Genomic DNA, 27,902 nt, shown 5'->3' with positions numbered 1-27,902 from the left:
ACAAGAATACATGATAGAGAAACAAGTGTCTACAGTAAGTGGTGCTGGGAAAACTGACAACTCAGTTTTACAACTCTGTGCAAAAGAACTCAACTGGAATGTTCTCTAACACAATACACAAACATAAACTCAAAATGGATCAAACACCTAAATGTAAAGTCAGATACTATAAAATTCCTAGAGGAAAACAGAGGCAGAACACTAGCTGCCACAAGTCACACCACTATCTATTTGGATCTACCTCCTACCTAGAGTAATGAAAAAAACAGACATAAATGGGACCGAGTTAAACTTAAACGCTTTTGCACAGCAAAGGAAACCATAGACAAAACGAAAAGACAACCCACAGAATGGGAGAAAATATTTGCAAACAAAGTGACTGACAAGGGATCAATCTAAAATATATCAACAGCTCATGCAGCTCTAGATCAAACAACCCACTCAAAAAATGGACTGAAATAGAGAAGACATATGGATGGCCAAAAAGCTCCACATCACTAAATGAGAAATGCAAATCAAAGCTACAATGAGTTATCACCCTCACACCAGTCAGAATAGCCATCAAACAGTCTATGAATAATAAATGCTAAAGAGAGAGTGAAGAGGAAGGAACCTTCCTACACTGTTGGTGGGAATGTAAATTGGTGCAGCCACTATGGAGAACAATGTGGAGTTTCAGAAAACTTAAAGTAGAATTACCATATGACCCAGCAGTCCCACTACTGGGCATATATCCAGAGAAAGCCACAATTCAAAAAGATACATGCACCCCAGTGTTCATTGTAGTACACTTTACAATAGCCAAGACATGAAAGCAACCTAAATGTCCACTGACAGATTAATGAAGATGTGGTAGATATACATAGTTGGTGAATTTAACTCAGATGAGGATTATATCTACTACTGTGGGCAAGAATTCCTTAGAAGAAATGGAGTAGCCATCATAGTCAACAAAAGAGTTCAAGAGAGTCCAAAAAAATGCAGTACTTGGATGCAATCTCAAAAACGATGGAATGATCTCTGTTCGTTTCCAAGGCAAACCATTCAATATCACAGGAATCCAGGTCTACGCCCCGACCGGTAATGCTGAAGAAGTTGAAGTTGAATGGTTCAATGAAGACCTAGACCTTCTAGAACTAACACCCAAAAAAGATGTCCTTTTCATTATAGGGGACTGGAATGCAAAAGTAGGAAGTCAAGAAATACTGGAGTAACAGGCAAATATGGCCTTGGAGTACAGAATGAAGCAGGGCAAAGCCTAATAGAGTTTTGCCAAGAGAACGCACTGATCACAGCAAATACCCTCTTCCAGTAACACAAGAGAAGACTCTACACACTGGATATCACCAGATGACCAGCACCAAAATCAGATTGATTATATTCTTTGCAGCCAAAGATAGAGAAGCTCTAAACAGCAAAAACAAGACCGGGAGCTGACTGTGGCTCAGATCATGAACTCCTTATTGCCAAATTTAGACTTAAATTGAAGAAAGTAGGGAAAACGACTAAGCCATTCGGGTATGACCTAAATCAAACCCCTTACGAATATACAGTGGACGTGACAAACAGATTCAAGGGATTAGATCTGATAGACAAGAGTGCCTGAAGAACTATGGACGGAGGTTCGTGACACTGTACAGGAGGCAGGGATCAAGACCATCCCCAAGAAAAAGAAATGCAAAAAGACAAAATGGTTATCTGAGGAGGCCTTAGAAATAGTGAAAAGAAAAGAAGTGAAAGGCAAAAGAGAAAAGGAAAGATACACCGATCTGAATAGAGAGTTCCAAAGAATAGCAAGGAGAAATAAGAAAGCCTTCCTCAGTGATCAGTGCAAAGAAATAGAGGAAAACAATAGAATGGGAAAGACCAGAGATCTCTTCAAGAAAATTAGAGATACCAAGGGAACATTTCATGCAAAGGTGGGCTCAATAAAGGACAGAAATGGTATGGATCTAAGAAGCAGAAGATATTAAGAAGTGAAAAGAATACACAAAAGAACTACGCAAAAAAGATCTTCATGACCCAGATAGTCACGATGGTGTGATCACTCACCTAGAGCCAGACATCCTGGAGTGCAAAGTTGAGCGGGCCTTAGGAAGCATCACTACCAACAAAGCTAGTGGAGGTGATGGAATTCCAGTTGAGCTAGTTCAAATCCTGAAAGATGATGCTGTAAAAGTGCTGCACTCAATATACCAGCAAATCTGGAAAACTCAGCAGTGGCCACAGGACTGGAAAAGGTCAGTTTTCATTCCAATCCCAAAGAAAGGCAATGCCAAAGAATGTTTAAACTACTGTACAATTGCACTCATCTCACATGCTAGTAAAGTAATGCTCAAAATTCTCCAAGCCAGGTTTCAACAGTATGTGAACTGTGAACTTCCATATGTTCAAGCTGGATTTAGAAAAAGCAGAGGAATCAGAGATCAAATTGCCAACATCTGTTGGATCATCGAAAAAGCAAGAGAGTTCCAGAAAAACATCTGCTTTATTGACTATGCCAAAGCCTTTGACTGTAGATCACAACAAACTGGAAAATTCTTCAAGAGATGGGAATACCAGACCACCTGACCTGCCTTTTGAGAAACCTGTATGCAGGTCAGGAAGCAACAGTTAGAACTGGATATGGAACAACAGACTGGATCCAAATAGGAAAAGGAGTATGTCAAGGCTGTATATAGTCACTGTGCTCGTTTAACTTATACGCAAAGTGCATTGTGAGAAACGCTGGGCTGGATGAAGCACAAGCTGGGATCAAGACTGCCGGGAGAAATGTCAATAACCTCAGATATGCAGGTGACCCCACATTTATGGCAGAAAGCGAAGAAGAACTAAAGAGCCTCTTGATGAAAGTGAAAGAGGAAAGTGAAAAAGTTGGTTTAAGATGCCACATTCAGAAAACCAAGATGGCATCGGGTCCCATCACTTTATGGCAAATAGATGGGGAAACAGTGGAAATAGTGAGAGACTTTATTTTGGGGTGCTGCAAAATCAGTGCAGATGGTGACTGCAGCCATGAAATTAAAAGATGCTTGCTCCTTGGAAGAAAAGTTATGACCAACCTAGACAGCATATTAAAGAGCCAGAGACATTACTTTGTCAACAAAGGTCCATCTAGTGAAAGCTATAATGTTTCCAGTAGTCATGTATGGATGTGAGAGTTGGAGTATAAAGAAAGCTGAGTGCTGAAGAATTGATGCTTTTGAACTGTGGTGTTGGAGTAGACTCTTGAGAGTCCCTTGGATGGCAAGGAGATCCAACCAGTCCATCCTAAAGGAGATCAGTCCTGAATATTCATTGGAAGGACTGATGCTGAAACTGAAACTCCAATATTTTGACTATCTAATGCAAAGAACTGAGTTACTGGAAAAGACCCTGATGCTGGGAAAGATTGAAGGTGGTAGGAGAAGGGAATGACAGAGGATGAAATGGTTGGATGGCATCACCGACTCAATGGACATGAGTTTGAGTAGGCTCCGGGAGTTGGTGATAGACAGGGAGGCCTGGCATGCTGCAGTCCATGGAGTTGCAAAGAGTTGTACACAACTGAGCGGCTGACTGAACTGAAGTGCTGACATTGAATGACACTGAACTGACACTGAACTGAATGTCACTCAGCCATTAAAAAAAGAATGAAATAATGCCATTTGTAGCAACATGGATGGACCTAGAGGCTATCATCCTAAATGAAGTAAGTCAGAGAAAGAAATATCACTTATATGTGGAATCTTAAAAAAAAAAAAATGAACTTATTTACAAAAGAAATAAGCTCAGAGACTTCAAAAACAAACTCATGGTTACCAGAGGGGAAGTGGAGGGAGGGATAAATCAGGAGTTTGGGATTCCCATCTACACACTGCTATGTAGAGAGTAATCAGTAAGAACTCACTGTGTAGCAGAGGGAATTCTACCCCATAGCAGATAATACTGTGGTAACCTGTGTGGGTGAAGGGTCTGAAAGAGAATGGATCTATGTATATGTGTGCCTGAATCACCTAGCTGCATACCTGAAAGTAACGCACTGTAAATCAACTGCAATCCAACATAAAAATTACAACAAATCTCAGTGAATAGCTGTCTGTCAAGTGACATTACCAAAAGAATCTGTGATTCAGAGTAGGCTTATATTTTATTTCTCTAGAATTTCCTCCAGTGATATAATAAAACTCCTTGAAACTTTGGAAATATGTCCTTTGAAGAGTTAAACACTTGTTTATCCAGTTATCGGACATCCATTGAGTCTTCCATACACATGGTCTGTGCTGAGGATGCAGAAACTGTTCATGTACCCCACCATATCTGGCCACAAACAGCTGACATTTTTAAAAATAATAACATTTAACACCTTTAGGCCTGGCCTCTGTCATTAAAGGTAATCATTATAAAGCGTAACAAGATATTCTGTTTATGGGTAACAAAACATGAACCATCTTACCATCCCAAGCGTCAAACATGTCTGTTATGAAGTAGTCAATAAAGGAGATTTGGGACTTGGGGATGCTACAGGTATTCCGGTCAAACACTGGCATCACTACGGGTAGCCCCTGTCTCTTCTCTTCATCCGTCTGTAAGAAATAATACACACAGGGCTGTCACAGTAGCATCGAGTTTGTCAGAACCACCCTGTGAAAAAGGTGTCATAATCCAGTTGTATCGATGAAGAAATAGGCTCAGCATTTCCCAGGGTTTACATAACTCACCTACCTGATGAGTGACTGCAGTGACTGGATTCAGGTCTTCTGACTCTTAAATGTGTTAGATACTATCTTAGATACCCACCCTCCCCACTCCACCAAAGCACTGATTTAAGAATTCATACCCTCATTTCTAAGATCTGTTTTCATGATTGCAAGGTCACAACTTTCAAAGTAATACTACTAAATACTAAGTGGAATTTACGCTGAGGGTACAGAAGCAATGGTGGGTGTAAAGCTGCTGCTGTCTCAGCGCGAATCAAAGACCTGGAACCAAGCTGTATCAACAGACATTGTATTATTCACTGTTACATGCTTGCAGTTTAAAAAGAAAGTCCGTTTCACTTAAGAATGTCTAAATTAAAGCAGTACGAATTATTAATCTTACTAAACTTGACCTTTGAAAATACCTTTTTAAAATATTCTGTGTGACAAAATCCGAAGTACATACAAAGCCCTTGTGCTGCACATCCAAGGGTGTGATGGTTGTCTGGAGGAAAAGCAGGTAGGCAGTTGAGCTGAACTAGATTTTTTTCTTCATGGAATAACTGTTCTTTACTGAAAAGAATGACTGACAAACTGTTTGGATGTCTGTACTGGTCATGCATGCAATTCTAACAATATGTGTAAATTGAGTATTTTGCACATTGAAGTGTATGTTTATAATGCTTAAGGTTATAATTTACAGGATTGAAGTTAAAATCCACATTTACTGATGGTGTACTGAGCCAGAGACTGGCTGGCCAGAGACCTCATTTGTAAACTCGATTTTTAGGTCACATTGTCGTGTGAACATTTCTTTTATGGGAAAAGGACACCTACACAGGGAAATTACATTAAAGAACTTAAAAATGGTTCTTTCCCATTCCCCATTCACATACTTTGAGAATATCTAGGAATAGGATTTTAAGTCTTCTCTGTGGGTCCTGGAAAGCTCCATTAATGGTCTCCTACCAGTTTTGGCTCAGATTGCTCATTTCAGATCAGTTGATCAGGCAGCCTTAAAATATCCACTGCTGGTTCAAGGAGTGGTTTGGGGGTTTTTTCCCCTTCTCTTTCTGGCAAGCTCAGAGCTGGCTGTCCTAATTCTCTTTAATTCATGGACTCTCTTCCCATCCTTGAAAGCTACAGTTAACTTACTGCATCCTTAGCTGGTTTTTGCTCTGCCAACCCTTCTAGACACCACTGACTGGTCTTTACCCTGCCTCAGTAGTACATTCCAGTGAGATCGGCACTCCCCCTCCCCAAATAATTACTCGTAGCTACTTCAGACACGCTTGTCTTTCTGTCCCACATCATAAACATTAGTCCCTAAAGCCTCTTCTTTGGAAGTAGGCCTCTATTTCAAATGGCATCTTGTGGTCTGCTACTTTCTGGGTTATTCTTCAACTCTTCACACTGCGAAAGTTACTATTCCTATATAGAAATTCTATGTTTCCTCTTTACGAATTTTGGTCTTAACACTTGGTTCTCTCAGAATGTCCTTGCCCACTTCTAAATTTTGAAAACCTTTAAAAAAAAAAAAAACAACTCAGCTCTAACACCTTTTCCACCTTTCTAGATAAAAGCCCTTCTTTTATCTAGAAAAAAAAAAAAAAAACCCTTTCTGAACTCCTAGGACTTAACATATACCTCCTTTAGAAGTGTTTTCACTTAAAAAATATTATTCTGTGGATCTATTTATGTCTATGTCCCCTACTGCATTATGAGCTACCCTCAGGCAGAGATGTGCCTTATGTCTGTTTCCCACAATACAACATGGAGATAATACTCTGATGAATGAATGGATTTCCCAGTTTTTGTGGAAGTTCAGGATCTAAAAAGTTGAGAATGAAAAGAATCCCAAAGGCTCAGTTTCTCTCCTTCCCCCTGGAGAGACTCTGAGTGGGGACCAGTCACACCAGTTAGTCTCGTGAGGGGCCAGAATTCTATTCCAGGCAGGGGGGAGCATTTCTTTCTGAGGAAGAGTCATTTACTTGCTCACTCCTGGCGCTTCCCCAGAGAGGCAGCCCACCTGCGCAAAGTACTCCTCAGAGATCCTCCCAGCCCATTCAATGCACAGGTCCAGGGGGCGGCAGGGGTTGGCCACGTCCGCACACTTAATCATCATGCGTTTGATCAGGGTCTGGTTCTCAGGGAAGTTCTTCCCCGGAGGGCTGCATTCGCAGTCGCTGCCGTCAATCTGGAAAGCAGACGAGGGTTGGTTCAATACAGTGGTGAAGCCCACAGGAGTCAACTGGCTAGATGCTAGATGGCCGTCACCCAGGCCACCTCAGGCGTGAGACGTGATGACGGAGGCGTTCCCAAGTTTAATTCCATATATGATACGCCGACACATTCAAGCAATACAAACACATTGAGCTTCAAAGTTCAGTGCTCCTATCACCACCCACTTCATGGTTTTGTTTTCAACCAGTCACTCCCAGTTTAACTGTCTACAGTCTTCAGATACTGATGGGCATTTAATGAAAATCAACCGGGATATAGTTCTAATTTTGAGGTCTCCCAAGGGCCCAAAGAACACAGAACTAGAAGGGCTTTGAATCCTCTAAAACGCCACCATTTATTCCAGTCTCTGCTGTCTGCAGGCTCCTCTCATCATCGTCTTTGAGCCTACTTCTTTTGTCACCACTGGCTTTATTTCAGGGCTTTCCTTTCAGGGAGCTCAGAGTTGCTTTGGACACTGTCAGTCTGTTCACCCTTCCTTACCAACTCCAAGTAAGGAACCATCTTATATTCAAGACCCCAGGGAAAACAAGTGGCCAACACTTTCAGCCCTTCCTTACCAACTCCAAGTAAAGAACCATCTTGTATTCAAGATGGAGAGAAGATGCTTTGAGGCCAGAGTATAGGGTATAATGGAAATACACTCTGCTGTATATTATTACGTGTGAAATGCTTACCTCAGCCGCCATTGGCTTGTTGATGCTGTTCACAAATTTGTTTACATGTTCAAAGTGTTTTGTCATCTCTGTTGCTAAGACCATGTCAATAATAGCTTGGCGCAGTGTTCGATAATGGTTCCTGAAATAACCAGAAGACAAAGGGCCTTTGTTCAAATCATGCCCCCTGAATTAGAACTGTTCTGCCATTTCACCACACTTCCCACAATCCAGGAGGATGCTAGGGGCACTGAAGAAATGAGTGAAGACCACAGAAAGTTTACCTGCTCATCTTCCTACTGAACCAGGACTTGGTGACACTATACCATCTTCCCAGAGGTAGCTGACCCTCACATGATTTGTGAGTGTTAGAACAGGCCCCGCCTGTCACATGGGCACTTATTTTACAAGGTGATGCCCCTCTGTCTGCCCTTGGCAACATCAGAACAGCAAGGCGGGAGGAAGTGACGAGTTCCTTCCCTATGAGGCTGGCGCAGCGACCTGACGAGCTGTGCCCTGGCATTCGGCGCAGACAGCGATTCTTAGTACAGAGAAGTCTTGTCATTTCTTTTGAAGACGGAATTGGAAGAAAGTTTTCCAATCAATGAGCAATTATCCACATTACAGTTACACAGAAGTTGTAATGGAAGGAGCAGCAACCCTGCTCAAAGTCACTGCCCAGCTCCTATCATCTTTTTCTAACTCCAGGAGCCAGAATGAGGAACTGAATAAAACTGGCTATTGGCAACAATTCCTCCTTTGAAAGTTTTAAAAACAGTACTTGAAGCCTTCAGCTGAAGGTGGAATAACTGAATATTTTCATATTATAATAATGATATTTTCTCAGGTTTCTAGAGATTGGTTCGGGTTCATGGTGACAAGTGATGACTGAGGCCCGAGTGAGCTGTGCACTCTCGTTGCACTGCCCTCTCGCGGGGGGTTTCTCTCAGCCTGGCTGGTACTATGTTGGAAATATTCATTCTGGCTGCAGGGCTGTGTCAGGTGAGAAGAACGGCTCCTATCTGTTCACACGTGGCCGACTCACCAGAGGACAGAGTACAGCAATGAGGGGGAAAGCCGCCCCACCCTGTGGACTCCGGGGGCTCTGCTGGGACCGGGGAGCACGGTCTCCTCATGAGTTAGGATTTTAAGTGGCCAAAAACTGAGCTGGGGAAAGATGGGGAAGGATACATTTCCTTGAGTTACACCAAAGACAGGATGTCCTTTTGAGAGAGTAAAAATATCTGTTATATTTATTAGTAGCTGTAATCTGTAGAAATCTTTGCAGCATATAAAGCATTTTCATGAACTCACTGAAGACCAAATGGAGTTTAAAAAGGTAAAAACAGTCTAAAAAGTACAATTAAGATGAGAAGGGCAAGGTTATTATTTTACTGTCTGATACAGTGGGAAAACTATTATTATCTCCTCTTCCCCACCAAGAGGAAGCTAAGTACTTGGAGAAGCCAGGGAAAACTGAGTTTCTGACTTACATTTTACCAACCCAATCACAAGAGCCTGAGCACACAAACCTGTCGATGTTCTTGAAAATGTTGCACTTGCTGTCTTTGACCGTGAGCTGGAAGGCCAGGGCTGTGTGGTGACTCTCCAAGACGGCGGTGTCATTATAGAGGACGGCGAGCTCGCTGCCCGCATTGCACAGGAAAGAGTTGGTCCTTCCCGGGTGGTCCACATCGTGGACTGTGGCAGCGATCAGGGCAGCCACCTCGTCCAGCTGATCGAGGCTTCCCTGGGGAGGCAAGGTTGAGTGTTACCTACTGGATAATGGAGACCTACACTCATCCCTGTCTCCCAGGAGGGCATACGCCAGGGGTTCCTTCTCTGACTTCCTAGAAGTTAAGAGGCCACCTAGGACACATCACATCACCTTGCTGTCCCGTGGATTATCTGGAGGGAAACAGAAGTCTGAGTTGCGGTTATAATGGATACCTAGATTCTTTCTCCAGAGTCCATTTACTCTAGTTGTTCTGCAGGAAAATGACAAACAGGAATGCATGCAATGTGGCATAGTGCCATGACTCTCTTCTATAAGCGGACAGAGAAGAAAGCGGCCTAGGATCACAAGTGTTACTTTACTTGCCTACTTCTGAAAAGCTTCTGAGAGTGTGGCAGTAAACAGCACAGATAAACAAAAGTCTCCACACAAAGATAAAAGGAGTAGAGCCAAGTAACATCAGAGGATCAAGGGCAAGAAGAATTTTCCCAGGAAACTGAAGCTAAGGGGGCTCTCACAGTTAAACACAATTTGGCTCTGAGCCAGCAGGTGGCAAAGGCAAAAACCGGGACCCCTCTTCTTAAAGCACTCATCTTATAATTAAAGAACACAACCCAGAACATCAGGGGGTACAAATGTTTTCTCAGCTCACAGCTTGAGGAAGAAGTTGTCCAATGGCCTGCAGCTGTATAAGACATTGTACTTTATGAATTCTTTCCTTCAGTCACCATTTATTGGATGCTTGCTGGGTGCCAGCTGTCTTGCAGGCTGCAGGAGTTACAGTGGTGAATTACTCTGGCATAGTGTCTGCTAACGCAGCTGGCCATTTACTGGGGAAGGCATAAGTAACTTACGGTAAGATGGGTTAAGAAGGTACGTGCAGGTGGTTTGTGAGTGTAGCCATGAGGCCTGATCTCATTTAGGGCACTAGTCCATTCAGCTTTCTGTGGTGATGGAGAAGTCTGCACATGGGCTCTCTAATACAGCAACCCCTCATCCCTCATGGCTCCTGGACACTTGAAATGTGCCAGTGCACCCAAGGAATGGAATGTTTCATTTTATTTCAATTAAATGTAGCTACTGGCAACCCACTCCAGTCTTGTTGCTTGAAAAATCCCACGAACAAAGGAGCCTGGTGGGCTACAGTCCATGGGGTTGCCAAGAGTCAGACACGACTGAGTGACTTAACACACACACACACACACACACACACACACACACACACGCTACTTTGGATGATGCAGATGCAGCGGGTGGGCAAGAATGGGCTCTCTGAGGGACAGATTCTTATGCTGCAAACTGAAGGATAAGCAGGAGTCAGCCAGGCAAAAAATGGCAAGGGAGAGAAATCCAGGCAGAAAGATCAGTCTATATGATGCTTCTGATGTGAAACAAAGTGATTTCTGAAGTGGGAACTTAAAGAGCATCATTGTGACTGAAGGGTAGTGAGCAAGAGGAAAAGTGGTTCCCAAGGTGAGGCTCAGGGTAGGGGGTAGAGTGGACATAATTTTTGGTTTTCCTGAGTTGCTTTCCTAGGCTGTTGGAGGAAAACCCTGCAAACTGCTTCTCAGATGCAAACAGGTAAGAAACAGTGAATCTGAAGCTCAGACCTGAAAACTTTTCTGAAAACTGTCCCTACCAGAAGGGAGACATTTCCATTTTCAGGCTGACCTCCTGGAGCTGGGGACAGTCCTGGCTTGGCCTTGGTCCACATGAACCACCTTTCCAAGCAGGCAGAGCAGTCAAGGCCCTTCTTGGTTCTTCCCAGACACTGATGCTGTGACGCCCAGGGCGAGCAAACATGCCTAGCCCCCTGTGGCTGCCGGTTAGAGAGGCCATGGTAACCCGCAGGGACCGGCGGGCCCGGGCTGCCCCTGCCTGGCCTCCACGCTCACTGGCTGTCCCCGTGCAGGGAGGCCCGAGAGGCCCAAAGCGGGCGTCCAGCCAGCGCTCTTGGGGTGTGTTCTATCTTGCTTGGAGTACGGGGCCGATTTATTTTTACATTCTTCAATGACATAGATTCAAGTGACTAGAGTAGGCAACAAATAGCATTAGAGGAGACGTGCCCTTCCAGCTTGCGCTGATTCGGACCCTCCCTTTACAGCGCTGTCAGGGCCACGCCCTGAGTTTTGGTGGGCACTGTCTATCAGGCAGTGTCTGATAAGAAATGCAAGGGAGGCGGGGAAAGAAGGCCCGGCTGCTCACTAGCAGATGGGGGGAGCAAGGCTCTTCCCACGGCGGGGACGACTGTCTGTGGAAGAAACCCCCCCGCCAAACCCACGGGAGGAGAAATGCAGACATTTCTGCAGTGTTGTCTTCCTTCAGCCGGCAGGGTCAGAACGGACTCCATCCTAGATTAGCCTTCGCAACAGCTCCTTTACTAGGATCAACAGTCACACGCAGACAATCACAAAAGAATGCTGACTATCCTGACCTCCACTAAGAGTGGTTCCTGGGAACACGTAAGAGTGGGCAGGGGGCAGGGTCTGTAAGGCACTGAAGGAAAATGCCGGCTCTGCACACGTTCTGGCTGAGGACGTGGAGCCTCAGTGTCACAGCTGTCACAGTGACGTCAAGAGCTTTAGCCTTCTAAAGAAGTTAGGGGTGACAGATGACGTGGGGATTTGGTAAGAACAGTTTTCTGACTCTCTTGAGCAGTGGATGCAGGTCTGGTGGAAGAGGCCTCAGGAATAAACCCCACTTGAAGCACTTCACAGTGGACTAACCAGTGATCTTGGGCTGCTACTAAACCTTTGAGCCCAGGAGTCCCTTCTAGCCCAATTTTCCAGGGTTCCTTGCCGCTCTAAATTATCTGGTTCTTTGGCCTCTTAGAAAATGTCTTTTGGATTACAAGCATATTGTATCTAGTCTTAGACTTATTTGTATTGTTGCTATTTGAGAATTTAATTAGACTCTGAATGCACTAGCAGAACAAATAATTTAAAGAAAATTTCTTACTTTAGGGGAGGGAGAGTAAAGGAAATAATAAAGTGACTAAGCATTCCCTAATTTATCACGCATTTAATCTATATTTTTTCTAGAGTGATTCTGTTTAGGAGGACTTCATCTTGGACTCAAGGCTGCAGTGCCTACAGGTCAGTTTGGTCTCAGTGTTGATGCCCACGCTCCTGTCCTCATTTGACCGTGTGCAAACTCTGCTGTATCATCTCTCCTGTGGTGGAAAATGGAGGAAAGTGGAACTGGATAGGAATCTCAAAGTGTTTTAGCTCCTCACAGAAAGAGAAGCCTGCGCGTTGTGACTGCAGAAGCTCATGAGTGCTGCACTTAGAGAAAGCTTGTGCACCACAACAAAAAGCCCATGCAGCCAAAAATGGTGCCACAGAAACAGGCTGTTATCACCTGTGATACCACCTTTTTAAAAAGAGATAAAAATCTTACAAAAGCACCATTCTTGAACCACCCTGTTTGCTTTCTTGCTGATGAAAATAAATGCCAGGGTCAGTCTTTGGCAAAACTGAGAAGGCAACCCCTCCCCCTCCCCGTGTTGGTGCCTGTTCTGCCCCTCTGAACGATCCCACTGTCACTCTCCTCCTTGAGGACCTAGGGTCTAAGACTAAGGAAGACGATGACTGCATGTTAAGCATCTGCAGGTTTATGTCAGTCGGTCTCTATAAAGCACTTGTCCCAGGGTACGTACTTTCTAAGCTTCACTTCTAATTGTAGCAGCAAAGAACTGCAAGCTTCGCTGAAAGTGATGATAGTTGGAAAACAGGGAGACAGGGATGTCTTGCAGCCACATGAGGGGTACACATAGAGCTGCCCTGCAAACCAGCACCTTAGGTGATAGTGCTGGCTTCTCAGACTAAGAAACTTGGACCTCTTTCAGAGTCATACAAACCATTGGCATACAGATGTACACAAGTCACACCTACACAAAACACATATGTATGTATATAAGTCAGTAGGATGCTGAATGGCTCATAGCTATCTGGACTATAACATACCAATGATAAAATTCTGATCTTAAAATTTATTTATTTATTTATTTTTGATCTTAAAATTTAATCTCTGGACCTAGTAACCATTTGCTATAATAATTACGTCCTGTCTTCTAAGCTGGTATCCTGAAGGGCTGCTAGTGAACATTTGGAGAATGGGTTTATGGATCAGCCAGACATGTAAAGGAGTCCCTACGGTGGCATAAATTATTATTTTAAGCATTTGGGGGAAGGGAGGACTAGGAGAAAAGGCCGTGTCTTTACAACACCGAAAGGATCGGTCATTTTGGTAGCACAAAAACTCTGTCAAATTTGGTCCAGAATAGCTGTTTGCTTAATATATTTATGAAGGTCGAGTTCTTTGTGAGTTCTCCAAAAGCTGTGCAGGTAACTAGATCGTGCTATCAAAATTCTACCTTCACTCTTTCCTTGCCGAGGAAGAAAGCTGTGGCGTGCAGGACGTCAGCGGCATGGGTGGAGTTGTGGTAAGCGTTGGAAGAGTGGTAGTTGGCTTCAATCACCTGGAGCCAGGCCCGAAGAGTTGTTTCAGAGCAGTGTAGAAATTCACATACTCCAAACCGGGAAAAGACTTTCAAGCCCAGGTATACCAATGGCCTGAAAAACAGGAAAGTACCCTTTGATTCATTGTATTCACTGCTCCAGAAACTGCTTTCTTTGGAGATACTGGGCAATTCGTTTACCTCCCTCCGATGCTTACTCCACAAGCACAGGGGCCTAAAAATTGTCCTCTCCAAATTAGAAGGTGATAGAGCCTCTCCTCCTCACCCGTCACTTCTTTAAATCTAGGTGCCTTGTGGTGGCTAAGCCAAATGACTTCTAGACTGTCTCTAAGTCATCTGCCCTTAAGTGGCTCCACAACCAAGAAAGGCCTCTTATAGCCCCTCTCTCTGCTTCCACGTAAGCTCCACACTCCTGTGTTCCCTGAGGGAGTTACTGAGCCTGGGTACAAGAGGGTGGCTTCTGTGGGCTCAGCAGAGTCATGTCACTGAGCGTCAGTTCCTTATTTACAGGTGAGTATCATCGACATCCAACACCCTTGGAAGAAATGAACTTCTGTAATAGAAGAGGACTTTCTGAGTTATCCAATCTTTCTCCTGCCTATGGGATGAATCCAAGGAAAAGTCTACAGTGCTCTCAAAGTCATGCTGTAAGGGAGAACTTGAACAAGTTTGGGGCTGTGAATGCTTAGAACTCTTGACTCACTGGCAGAAAGCATGACCTGGCTAGATCTGAAGAAGACACTCAGTATTTCTTCATCCTGGGTTGTCACCAGGCTGATCCCAAATCTTACGCGCTGATACTCCCTGCTCCAGAGGGAGCTCGCTCCAGGGACCATGGTCTCTCTGCACGATTGAAACTCCTCCAGCACGGCATGAAAAGCAGAGCCTGGTGGCCACCTGTGGCAAGGACTCACACCTCCCTCCCAGTTTCCGGACGTGAAAGTCTAGAGCGTGTCCAGCAACCCCCCCTGCCGCAGCCAGAGAAGACACGTACCTTTTGTGCGTCACAGCTTCCAGCTCAAAGATGTTGAACTCCCAGCTCTCCTCATTATCAAGTAACTGGGCGATGGAAGGGGGGACATCATTGATGGTTACTGGCATCGCAAGGTGACTATGACTCTGGGGCGCGTCTGAACAAAGAGACGGGGTGAGAAGGGTGGGTAACTGGGGACTCCTGGGTGCTGCCGAGCATCTGTCATCATGGGTGCTGCTAGAAAGAAAGTCTTGCAGGGGCAGGAAGATTTTCACCTCAGGGTTCTCTTATACTTCTGAACTTCAAGATCCCCCAATAGAAAAATAATTCAGCTTAACTGAATTAACTGTTTAAATATAGTCAGATTTGTGATTCCTACTCTGACAGTGCACAGAGAAGTAATTTATATTAGGAGACCTGGTTTCAAATGTAGACCATAGAGATGTTTAAACTCCAATGAGACCAACAGCAAGTATCACGAACACCCTCCCCAAACAATAATCACAACTCCAAGAGAGACAAAAGGCCAGAGACAGGTTTATCAGTTACAGGTGGAGAGAGGACAACTTACTCTTAGTGAAGACGTACTCGTTTCCTGACAACCTTCTCAAGCCATCCTGGAATAAAGACAGACGCTATGAGAAGCAGGCTTTCTATGCCATCATCATCATTCTCTCAGTTCTTTAGTTAGCCAAAGGAATTTGAATCCTGAATAACCCAGTCGATCTGCAACTCCAAGTTGAAGCTCAAAATTGGATCAGAACAACAGCTACGAAACAGGGGATACTCTCCTTTTCATGGCTATTAGCTGCAGGAGATGGGGAACCGAGACTCCAGTGGCTGTGACTGCACTCAGATCTCTCACCTGGGCTGTGAGCCAGCTCAGTCCTCATGCCGTCTTTCCTTTGGGATGTTTTGAAGCCACGTTAATGAAATCACAGAAGCAATCTTGCTTTGGGTGCATGTTAATCTGAAAGGACCCCAGTTACCCTCATGAAAGTGAAAGTGCAAGTAGCTCAGTCGTGTCCAACTCTTTGTGACCCCATGGACTGTATAGTCCATGGAATTCTCCAGGCCAGAATACTGGAGTGGGTAGCTGTTCCCTTCTCCAGGGGATCTTCCCAACCCAGGGAACAAACCCAGGTCTCCCGCGTTGCAAGCGAATTCTTTACCAGCTGAGCCACAAGGGAAGCCCAAGATTACTGGAGTGCATAGCCTATCCCTTCTCCAGGGGATCTTCCTGACCCAGGAATCACAGGCGGATTCGTTACCAACTGAGCTATCAGGGAAGCCCTAGGGACTGTTACTTTGATGTTCTTACACTTACATCCTGGGGAGCCAAATCCATGGGCCACATTTGGGGTATGATTTAATGTAAAGCCTTTAGAGTGCTCAGTCGCTCAGTTGTATCGACTCTTTGTGACCCTGTAGACTGTAGCCCGCCAGGCTTCTCTGTCCATGGGATTCTCCAGGCACGAATGCTGGAATAGGTTGTCATACCCTTACCCTCCTCCAGGGGATCTTCCCGATCCAGGGATCAAACCCACATCTTCTTTACTGCTGAGCAGATTCTTTACTACTGGGCCACTGGGGAAGCCCCAAAGCTTTTAAAAGGTTGGGTTAATTTTTGACTAACATCTAAATTAACTTTTTTCCAGTTATAGTTTCTATCTTATAACATGAGCTTTGCTGTTAGTCTTCAAAGGAAGTTTCTGGACTTGAGGTCTTGGGAAGAGCAGCAGAGGGGAGTGAACAGAATGCCTATGTTTCACCATTTAACAGGCTCTTAAACTTTAGTCCCCAGATGTTTTTCAATCTCAATTCCTGTCCTCTACCTTCTACCTGAGTACCTGATTATTTAGATCTTTGGTTAAATGTCATTTATAATTACTTATTTGTCATCCTGGGAAAGTATGTGCTAAGGTTTAAAGTGTTAGTGAAGGTTTCTCCTGAAGTCACACTTAGAATCTTCAGGCCAAGAGCTTAAAATTTCAAAACTAGATACATAGATAATGATGGCCATAACTATCCTGCCTCTAAGACTGGTATCACAAGGCACTCCTCTGTTGTTGTTTTTATTTTCTCCTTCTGCTTTTAATTTGCCTTTGTCTCTTCTCTTTCCTAATGCTTCATAAAAATAGGTGAAGCTTGCACTGGTTCCTCACTGCATGGCCTGGAGAGGAAGCCCATGGTCCGGCAGCGGGGAAAGGATGGCAGGTAACTTGTTCTGGGAACCAGAATCTTCCCGCAGCTGCTCTGCAGTGGCCAGCCTCCTAACAGACCCTTGCCAGTCTTCTTTTGCTTTTTTAATGGCAGTATTGTTGACCTTCAATGTTGTGATAGCTTCAGATGCGTGGCAAAGTGGTTATACATATATATAAGTGTGTGTGAGTATTCTTTTTCAGATTCTTTTATATTATAGATTATTATAATATATTGACTAAAATTCTCTGTGCTATTCAGTAGGTTCTTGTTGCTTATCTGTTTTATATATAGTAGTTTGTATCTGCTAACCCTAATCTCTTAATTTATCTCCTCTACCACCGCTTTCCCCTTTGGTGGCCATAAATTTGTTTTTTATATCTGTGAGTCTATTTCTATTTCATAAATAAGTTCATTTGCATCATTATTTTAAATTTCACATGAAAGGGATACCATATATTTGTCTTTCTCCGTCTGACTTCACTTCACTTTGCTTGATAATCTGCAGGTCCGTTCATGTTGCTACAAATGGTATTATTTCATTCTTTTTTACTGGCTGAATAACATTCTGGTGTGGTGTGTGTGTCCTTTGGAAATAGAGTCTACACTGCATTGGGATGGGCAACCAAGGCCAACCCAGGGCCTTGAAAGGAACAAGAGGTTACTCAAATCACGGGGGCTTCAGGGACCTTTGGTAAGAACAAGGCCAATGGACCAGAAAGCCAGTCAACATTCAGCATCTGGTGGCAGGGCTAGACAGAAGAAAGTAACACTCTTTGGTGCCTCAGACTTTGTTCTCCCAAAGAATGCTTCCAGCTTCAGTCTCCAGTAAGAAGCACAAATGAATAATTTGAACTTTCTTATTTTTCTTCACTTGCTGGTAGACGATGATTGCAGACAGATCACAGCAACACCAGCAGGCCAGGACGAGGTCCTTAGAATCAGCCACTCCTCGTGGTTACAGATGGTGGTCCTGGAGCGCTGGCCTGGGCGGCCCTGCCCTTCTTCCCTATTCTGAACCACAGTGGCCCCACTGTTTTATTGATTATAAAGGGAACGCCATGTAAAGTTTTCATTTAAAGAAAGGATTCTACAGGTAAGATCTTGGAAACTAGTGCTGTCATCTAAGTACCAGCCCTTTCATTATAGAAAGGGCCTGAGGTCTGAGGAAGCCAAGGCCTCAATGGCTAACTGTACCAGGTCAAGGGGAGGAAGTCAGCAAGGGCCCCATTGTGACAGCTAGCCTTAATCAACTGTCCATTCACTCCTTACCATCACACGAATTCTGGAGGACAAATTATTCATTTGTGTTCCTGCCGCTGCTTCTAGTTAGCATACGGCAGGTATTTCTACACCTGCCAGTAACAGCTCATCTGTTCCATGTACTCGGGAGTACATTTAATGTCCTCTGCCCCACATTTCCGGTTCGTTCTCATCACTCACAGTCATCAGCCCTCCCACGAGATCACTGGTGTGGGGATCTTCATCTTTGGTACCCAGCTGAGGGGAGTACAGTTCCGTAGTTCGTAAAATTTCTAAAACTCTGTCCAAGGCTTCTGCCACTGTGACAGGACTGTTTTCTTGGGCTGCGTTGATTATATTTATAACCTAAGGAAGTGAAGAGAGAGAAAGAATAAATTTGAGGACATTAGGCTTCTGCTTCCCAAAAGTCACTCAGGAGACCAGTCTGAAAGAAATCAAACGATAACACATTTTATTGCTCAAGATGCCGCATGTCCTCAGGGCAGCACTTCGTCGTCCTGAAGCAAGTTTCTCTCGCCACCCTCCCTGGTGCTCACTTCGGCAGCTACGTCTTCTCAGGCTCCTCTGCTGATCTGTCTCCTCCAGCTCTCTGCTATAGGCTGCAGTCCCTCGGAGATTAATGCTGGGCCTTTCTCTCTCTCTACAGTTCTCTCAGAGATGAGCTCTTCCATTTTCACAACTCCGGACATACAACCCGCATGCCGAGGACTCTCAAAATTACATCCCAGCCCTGAACTCCTTTTCGACCTTCAGGTTTATGTATTCAGTTCCCTGCCTGGTCTATCTATTGGAGTATCTTACTTACATGTCAAAAACTAAAGTCATGACCTTGCTCCCCTCTTCCCAAAGAAAGCAAGTAGACATTAAAAAAAAAACACACACACCAAAAGACAAGAGCTGCACTCCTTTGGTTTCTACATTGCGGTGAAACAAACCACTTCTATTAATCTTGTGCTCAAACCAAAAACCTGGTTGACATATCACTTTCCCTCAATTCTCGCCCTGCCTGACAGTATAATTCATCATCAAGAGAAATTGAAGTTACTCCCAAATATTTCTTGATCTACTCATTTCTGTCCCCCTCGACTGCTATAATTCTAGTACAGCTAACACCATTCCTTGTTCAGAATTCTGGAATAGGTCCATAACTGGCTGCTTCTCTTTCACTCTTGTCACCTCCAGTCCATTCTCTGCATGGCAGCTGGGTGTTCTTTTCAATAAACATACCAGGTCATGTCACTTCCCTCCTTTAAACTCTCCCGTAGTTTCTGTTGCACATAACCTAAAACATACACTTCCTATGGCTCAGCTGGTCCGAATGAACTGAGCCCTGCACATCTCTGTCACCATGATGCCTCTCTGCTTGCCATGATCCAGTCACGCTACATTCTTTCCAGTCCTCAGTTGCTCCGTTCCCTCCTCCTCCCACCTCGGTACTCATCCCCTGCTGTGCCTGTCTAGAATCCTCTTCTCCTAACATTTTTGCATCCTTCAGGTCTCACTGCAAATGTTACTTCCACTACAGAGACCCTCCTTGACCACCCCTTTCACCCAACCAAAACAGGGCCCTGACCTAATTCTGCCTCATAGACACCTGTTGTTTTCCTTGATGACAGCAACTGCCATTTATAACCATGTGTTTACTCTGCGTTTACTTGTTTAATGTGTTCCCTTTACTATAAACTCCAGGATACTGGTAGTATATCATGCATCACTTGTCTCCAGGATACAGCGAGGGCTCGGTGGCCCTGGGTGCAGAGCGGAGGCCGCAGCTGCCACTCACCTTCGTGATGGGAGCCTCGATGGTCATGGAGTGGATCCGCGCCATGGATGGGTAGCGACGGTTCTGCAGACTGGGTGCTGGAGAGAAGTCGAGAAAGTGGAATCTGTCGCTGGTGGCTCAGCTGGGCTTCAGTGCAGCAAAGGAACCCTTCATGGACCGGGGGCCTGATTCTCACAGGACTACTGTCCTCACTGCACCCCACAAAGCAATGAATTCACCCATCTCTTAATCTTAAACTGCTGAGAGCTCAGCCACTACTTGCCAGGGACTGGAAAGGGTGCTCTGGCCTAAAACTTTGATGACAGGAAGGTTTTATGAGTCTCAGGTTCACAGGGGGATTTCAGAGAGGGTTGATGGGATCCGGAAACATCATCCCAAGAGCCTAACGATGCCCCAGGACTTACTTTCCCTAAGTCACTAAAGCCCACTTTAGGCAGCTCCATCACTTTTGGTCTTCAGTCACAGATTATGTAATCAAATAACTGCAGTGTAGAAGGGAAGGTGTGATCCGTGAGCCCCCCTCATTCTGAGTCTTCAGGGTCTTAACACCAAGGACCTATGGTGGGTCTAGCTCTCATCTATAAAAACGGAGCTAGTCCAGCTGAAATTCCCTCATCCATTATCCTCTCCATCTAAAATGGATATCCTTTCCATCTATCTACACCCTCAACCCACTGGGAAAAATGTCAGTCCATTTTTGTCATTTCATTTTGGGTCCCAATCTCTTGCATGCTGTGTGCTTTAGCCATCTTCCTCTATGAATTATCCATCTTATTTCTTTGGTTCGTGTTAGCTCAGCCTCTTCCCTCATGCTCAGGTTTCCCACTGTGACCTGAAGGAAAGCCGCTAAGAGGGACTCAGCTATCGAGGCTGAGCTGCTTCAGCAGTTATGTGTCCTAACACACATTAGGACATAAAGGAACAAGCCTAGTGTCGTTTCATAGAGAAGACAAAGGTTATAGAAAGTAAAGAAGAGTAAAAAGGCCTAAAACCTTTTCTGCCTACAGGAAAAAAGTCAGTTTAGTCATAATCCTACTCTTTGGGATTTATGCTGACGAATTCTTGAATATATTCCTATGTCATTTCCTACACTTTAAAGTCAAGGAAATAGGAACTTCTTACCATCACTGCCTCGAGATGATATTGATTTCACATCAACGGACTCTTTCCTCCTGTTCTTGTATCTGAATGAATGAGACTCTAAGGATTTCAGATTAGTAATGGAGAATGATTAGTTAACAGCTTATTCACAGCAAAGTTTACACATATCTTTCCCTCATTCTCCAAAGAAAACAAGGTTACTTTTTAAGCACTGTAAAAATATTTTAAAAGAAATAGTGAACCACTATGTCTTTAAATCCTCAGCACATACAGAATTATCAGTAATATTAATTGTGAAAAGATGCCCTTTTCTTGCAGTACCCTATTACATTGTAGTGTAGCTTATTACTAAGAGTTATTTAGTTCCATTAATAAATATCTTCTTGAAAATAGACATTAAAACTGGGGGACTGTTTTGAGTTCTTTTTGACCTGAAGGACAAAGGATGGGAAAGGCTTCTGGGGGGATATCTGAGGAAATAAACTAGTCAAATCCATAGAGAGCTGAATTTATTTGAGAAATCAATTTGGACCAATTTTAGGTCCCTCTGAAAAGTCAGACCTCTAGATGGTTTTCTAAGTCCTCTTGAGAATATGCTTTCATCAAATGATGCAGATCCCAGGAATGAAGAGAAGAAAAAGCAGTTTTATAATCCCAACAATTTCTAGCAATTTAACTCTCACTTTCATCCCTATTTTCTGATGGGAAAAAAGTACTTAAAAAAATCTGTGTCTTTGCAGACTTTGAATTTAACACTCAAAATGTGCTGTCACATTAATGTGAAATCTAGTTGACCAGTGCTACCAATGCTACCAATGAGGACCAAAGGGTGCACATGTCAGAGGGGGCTTCAGAAACGTTTTCAGGGCATCTGCTGCTTGTACGAGTAACCCATGAGCAAGGAGAAAAAACCATACACAGAGTTTTCCCTCACTGCGCAGATGTGCAGGTTTCAGCAGGGGAAATGCTTTTCTTAGACACCCATAAGTGACCATATTTCAAGAGAGAAAAAGAGATGCAGTGATTTTTGCAGAATTGTCTACTGACACCAAAAAAGTGCAAGAGAACACGGTAATTAACAGATCCAGTTCCAAAGCCAAATTGCTGAAATTCCAATCTCCACTATACCATCTAGAAGCAGTGTAACCTTGGGAATGTTCCTTCTGTGTCTCAGTATCCACAAAATGGGGATGATTATAGCATCTCATTCATAGATTGTTGTGAGATGTAAATGAGTTAATTCATACATAGCCCTTGGGACGGACAGCCAGTGCCTGCTACATAGTAAGTATACAGCTCATGTTGTCCGTTATTATGAATCACATCTGTTCATCTGCATGTATAACTTCTTTTCAAGCACACATGGGATCATGTTACAATATTATTTTATTACTTGTTATCACTTTGTAATATGTCTTCGATACTTCTCTAGGTCACCTTTTAAACTATTTAATGTTCTTAAATATCTGATTCAATTTTAAACAGTTTAAACCAGCAACTATAGATAGCACTTTAAAAAATCTGATTCAATTTTTGAAAGTTTAAATCAATAGTAACTAAATCTGAATTACATTTATATAGCTTAAAGTGGAAGATGTGTGTACGCTAAGTCACTTCAGTCGTGTCCGACTCTTTGTGATCCTGTAGACAATAGCCCACTAGACTCCTCTGTCCAGGGGATTCTCCAGGCAAGAACACTGGAGTGGGTTGCCCTGCCTTCCTCTAGGGGATCTTCCCAACCCAGGGATCGAACCCAGGTCTCTTTATGTCTCCTGGACTGGCAGGTGGGGTCTTTAGCGCTACGTGGGATGTGCAGAGTGGAAGGTAGAAGTATTATAAAGTTAATTTGAACAACAAAAAGCCTTAGGATCTTGCCTTAAATCACTTAGCATGAAATATTTTACTATCTCTTTGCATATTTTTCTTTCAGATCCTGCCTTAATAATTTTCCTGGCCTTGGATTTGAGCTTCAGTATTTTTTTATAAGGAATCTAGAGGTAGTGGTACTTCAAGTGATATTATTAGGATCATATTGCATCTTTCAAACCTGAGAAACTAATGGTCATTTGCAAGACATTGGTTTTTAGCCTATTCTGGAACTTAATAATCATATAGACCCCTAACATTTGTTTATCAGATAACAAATTAAACCTAACTTATTAAATATTTAAGATTAAATTCAGGATTAAAAAGCACAAGAGTTCCTCAAAGTGCAGTTTCCAAATAAAGCTAAACTAGAGAGACTACATACAGCCCAGACTGGCTGGTTGAATTCTAAATCATTCTTAGAATTATTCAAAGATGGGAAATGCTTATTCTTTCAGACTTCATTTCAGCTAAAATTAAGAAAATCTTTAACAACAGAAAAGATCAAGGGTTTGCAGAAATTATTTCTTCAATAAAGGCCATTTAAATCGAAGAATTCATTTATTCCTTCTATCGACAGATGTTGTGGAATTTGAATTTAAAAAGAGAAACTAAGGATGAGGGATTCAAACAGCCATACTCAATGGCAAAAAGGATACAGTGTCATCAATCCAAAAAAAACAAAAAACAAAACCAGCTACCATATACTGATCACCTACTATGCATCGGACATTGTGCTTTACTATTTATTTTAATGATAGTAATTATATAATCATTACAACAGTTCTGAAAGCTACAAAGTACAATCTCTATTTTACTGATGAGGAAATTTAAACTTGGAGAAATTGTGTGGGTAGCTCAAGGTCACAGAGCTAATAAGTGGGAGAACTTCTGCTTTCCAAGACAGGCTGGTTCCAGTTTATCATCAATGTTCTGTATTTGTTGAGTGTCTATTATATGCAAGGCAATACTGGGCACCATAAAGGACGGGAAAATGCTTGTAACAGTTTATAGCTGGTAGGTTAGTTAAAACAATACTCTCACTAGGTTAAGGAAATGAACTAAACCATCTGTGAAAGAAACAAAGTGTGGAGGGAAGAGGAGAAAGATACCAAAGAGTTAATTCATCTGACAAATGAAGAAACTGAAGGTCGGATCAGATGAAGTCTTTCTGAGTAGGTGGGAACACGGTCCACTCCAGGATGGAGGAAAGGAGCTACGTGAGTAGCCCAGGGCCCAGCTTTGCACCTGCTGGGAAGCCCCCCGTAGGGGGGAGGAGGTGCTGTCTCTACAGGAATGAGAATTGGACATTGTTGGAGGCAGACTGATGTTTCCCTCTAATGATCAAAGAATTCCAGACCTTTCTGATGTAGAGGTCATTAGTTCAGCCCCCTCTTTTCACGGGAGAGGAAGCCAGGAGTCAGTGAGTCTTGCTCAAGGTATGACGTGCGGGGGTGGGCAGCTGACATGGTGACTCGCTGCTCCCGAGGCCCAGGAGGGCCTAGCGCGTTTCCTAGTCGGATGCAGTCACTGATGCTGCAGAGAAGGGGAGCGTGGCTGTGGTGTGACAACAGCGTGCCCTCTGCAACCTCCAGGCCATTCAGTGTTTTGAGTTTACCTGCTCTCCATGGTTTCCAGGCAGCAAAAGAAGCCAGGGTGGGGAAGGCATTCAGGAAAAAAGGTTGCCATGAATGAAGATTCAAAGCCTTTTAAGGGATCCTGCTTTAACCTGGCTCCCAAACCTTTCATTATCAGCACTGAGGTACCAGGAATTCAAGTTTCCAGGTGAAGCTGGCAATCCAGGCTTCTTCAGTCTGATTCATAGACTCGAGCCCACAAATCCCACCCGACCGTGTAAGAGTGAAATTGCAGTATTCTCACCTGTCTGAGAATTGTCTCCTGAATCACGATGAATCTTGAGAATCTAAAGTTGTTCAGAAGTTTGGTAAAACAAGAAAAAGAGATTTAAAATATGGTATTAGTTACATTTCCAACCAATTTCATTAAAAACACTGAAGAGTTCAAGAAAGGAAGACGTTGCATAGATAACATGAACAGATGAAAGATGTACACAGGTGATAACACTACAAATTCTCTATTACATCCAGACACTTATAAAATGCCTGAGTCTGAGGACAGGAAGAAGTCCAAGGGATGCTCTTGCTAAGCAAGACATCTAGATCTCCAGTCAGCTGTTCTCATTTTTGACAGTCTGCAGAAATGCAGAAAGACAAAAAAAATTTAAAACAAGATTAAATATTTTTATCAGGCTATCATAGGTACCCTGTTTTTATTTCAGACGTGTTGTATATTTTTCCTGTAATATGAAAGCAATCTGAATTTAAGCCTAGAATTCAAAAAAACCTTTCAAAAAAGCTCTTCAAACATACATCAATTATAGACAGAGTCAATTTACTAGATGTTTCTTCACAAGGTCTTAACTTTAGATTCAGTTTAGTACCTATTTCTTTCTCAGTATGAATTTTTCGTGCTAATGCTTGGTAAATATCTCAAACGCTGAGTGAAGTCAGTAACAGTAGATATAATAAATATGCTTTCTTTGGGGGGTTCTGCATTTTTCATGTTGATAACTCAGACATTGATTCTGGGGCACATCTACCTGTCATCATTATAATCAGGCTGCTTTGCTGCTAAGTCCACCTATTTCCGGTTTCTAAAACCATTGTACGTTTGTAGGCACTGAATGAAAGGAGTAAGTTAACCCGAAGAGCAAGACAGACGAATGTGCAGGACTGTTTACGGAGGAAGATTAGTATGGTTTATCAGCATCAGCTGTAACAGCCAGAAGTCCCATATATTAATACATCAGATAGAGGTAAAATGTTCCAGCTTGACTGAACCATTTGTAAAACAAGTGTTAATATAGGAGGTTTTGTATGAATTTTTCTGCACAGTTCATTCCATATAAGCACAGAAGCAGTTTCATGGCCAGCCTGTGTGAGATCTCAGTCTTACAGGTGGCCAAAGGGCTCTGACTCATTTATCCCATAATTATGGGATCTTTTTATTTCTTCTGTTTTTTTCTTGTTTTTCTTAAATTTTACTTGGCTTCATTGGGTCTTAGTCGGAGCATGTGGGATCTAATTCCCCAGCCAGGGATAGAGCCCCGGGTCCTCTGCATTAGGAGTGCAGCCTTAGCCACTGGACCACCAGAGAAGTCCCTGTTCTGCTTTTTCTTTACAAATAAAGACCATTTGCTCAAGGCTACTGAGTGCAATATGAATTTTTGATATACCAAATGAGTATAGCTTTTTCTCAGTCAACTTTTTAGCTCAAAAAGCAAGTCACCGTTAAATGAAAGCTTTTCTCTCTGAACCACAATCCACCTTTCCTTAAGGAACAAAGTCCTGCGGCTCCCCAGATTACGCACCAAAAACCCTTTCTTGTCTTTCACTGACCTCCCCAGGCCCGCTGACTGGACTGTGGGCCTCCTGGGAGGGCAACACAGGCTTTGCATTCAGTCTGAATGGAACGAGATGAAGCCCACGGTCCAAGAGAGGCCCAGGCCAGCCCTGCCTTTAGGACGATGGGCTCCACGTTACGGAAACACTCCCCAACCGACCGACCATCACTGGCTTCACCAGCAGAGCTTCTGAGTGCTGGGTCAGGGCAGGACTCGCTTCACAGTCCTCTGCGGTAAGAACTCTGCCTGGCGACAGCTGGCCCCTCACACCTCAGCAGGGCTAGGGTTTTATGGAAGCTTCTGACTCACAATCCATGTGCCTCTCCCAGATACCTCCTTTTACAACCAAAGGTTACCTGAATGAAAAAAATCTTACAGAATTACAACTTTCTTCTTGGAAGGCTAAACCCATCCATCATTTATAACTTGGTATGACTGCTTCCACTACAATTATTGCCTCATCATTCTCAGTCACTCACTGAGAAGACGGGCTTCCCTGGTGGATCCGTGGTAGTGAATCCACCTGTAATGCAGGAGACGTGGGTTCGATCCCTGGGTGGCGAAGGTCCCCTGGAGGAGGAAATGACAACCTCCTCCAGCAATCTTGGCTGGAGATCTCATGGACAGAGGAGCCTGGAGGCTACAGTCCAGGGGTTGCAAAGGGGCTGACGTGACAGGTGGCTGAGCACGCACACAGGACACACAGTGGGTGAGCGGTTGTGTGGCTGGCATCGCTGGTGGGCACTCATGAGGCTCGTGGGCCCGGGGCCTGTGGACAGGAAGAGAGGAGGGGCCGCTCCCGTGACCACAGCAGCCTTCTCTTCTGTGTCTGCACAGCGCGGCAACCTGGCCATCCCAGAGTCCTCGCGAGGGAGGGGCGGTCGTCATCCCTTCTGACAGGTGGAGAGGTGGAGGGACTTCCCTGCACCACGCGGCCAGCGCTCGGCAGATCTCAGTTCCAAACCCGGCTCGCTCTAGGTCTAAAGCCACTTCCTCTTTGTCACGTTGCTCTCTACGGTTAGGCCCCAGAGGGCAACCTGGTGTTCAGGCTTGTTAAACTGGGGTCTGAGGACACAATGCTCTGGTTCAGTGAAGGGCATCTGTTTGAATCTAGTTTTCTTTGTAACTCTGGAGAAGACATGACTCTCTGCTATGGATAGGTTTTGTCATGCACAAGCTAAAGTGAAGCAAAGAATCCTAATTTAAAGGCCACATGACAGCCAGTCTCTCCAGAGTATGGTATTTTGTTCCCCCTCTGGCAATGGAAATGCATCTATAAATGAGTAGGAACTCTGACATCCTGTGTCCCACAGGCTTCAGCGCTAAGATGCTGCAACATGAATCCTGCTGGCCTGGCTGGTGCCACGCCTGCTAGAGCTCAGAACTGGAATTTCTTATTAATAGAAAGGCCTGGGAGGCTTACAGCCTATTTGGGGGGAAAAATTAATAATTCCCATGTTTTAGTTACCTAATGTACAATAGGTTCCCGCAGGTGTTGC

The 27,902-nt window shown here is 43.9% G+C and overlaps 1 protein-coding gene across 11 annotated transcripts in view; it reads right to left on the bottom strand.

Moving 5' to 3' along the window:
* PDE8B (phosphodiesterase 8B) overlaps positions 1 to 27,902 on the bottom strand; it is a 252,047-nt gene that overhangs the window by 1,611 nt on the left and 222,534 nt on the right. For all 11 annotated transcript variants that reach the window (XM_065940982.1, XM_065940975.1, XM_065940976.1 and 8 more), the window contains 11 exons: positions 24,861 to 24,903; positions 21,135 to 21,212; positions 20,013 to 20,089; positions 18,410 to 18,574; positions 15,336 to 15,381; positions 14,786 to 14,921; positions 13,687 to 13,885; positions 9,109 to 9,326; positions 7,598 to 7,718; positions 6,709 to 6,876; positions 4,436 to 4,565 (listed from right to left, as the gene is read on the bottom strand). In XM_065940982.1, the coding sequence (XP_065797054.1) occupies positions 4,436 to 4,565; positions 6,709 to 6,876; positions 7,598 to 7,718; positions 9,109 to 9,326; positions 13,687 to 13,885; positions 14,786 to 14,921; positions 15,336 to 15,381; positions 18,410 to 18,574; positions 20,013 to 20,089; positions 21,135 to 21,212; positions 24,861 to 24,903 (1,381 nt within the window). The remainder of the gene's footprint in view (positions 1 to 4,435; positions 4,566 to 6,708; positions 6,877 to 7,597; positions 7,719 to 9,108; positions 9,327 to 13,686; positions 13,886 to 14,785; positions 14,922 to 15,335; positions 15,382 to 18,409; positions 18,575 to 20,012; positions 20,090 to 21,134; positions 21,213 to 24,860; positions 24,904 to 27,902) is intronic.

Source organism: Muntiacus reevesi, chromosome 7 (assembly GCF_963930625.1).
Source record: "Muntiacus reevesi chromosome 7, mMunRee1.1, whole genome shotgun sequence".
In the NCBI taxonomy this organism is placed as follows: domain Eukaryota; kingdom Metazoa; phylum Chordata; class Mammalia; order Artiodactyla; family Cervidae; genus Muntiacus; species Muntiacus reevesi.
This window is presented reverse-complemented; position numbering and strand designations above follow the sequence as displayed.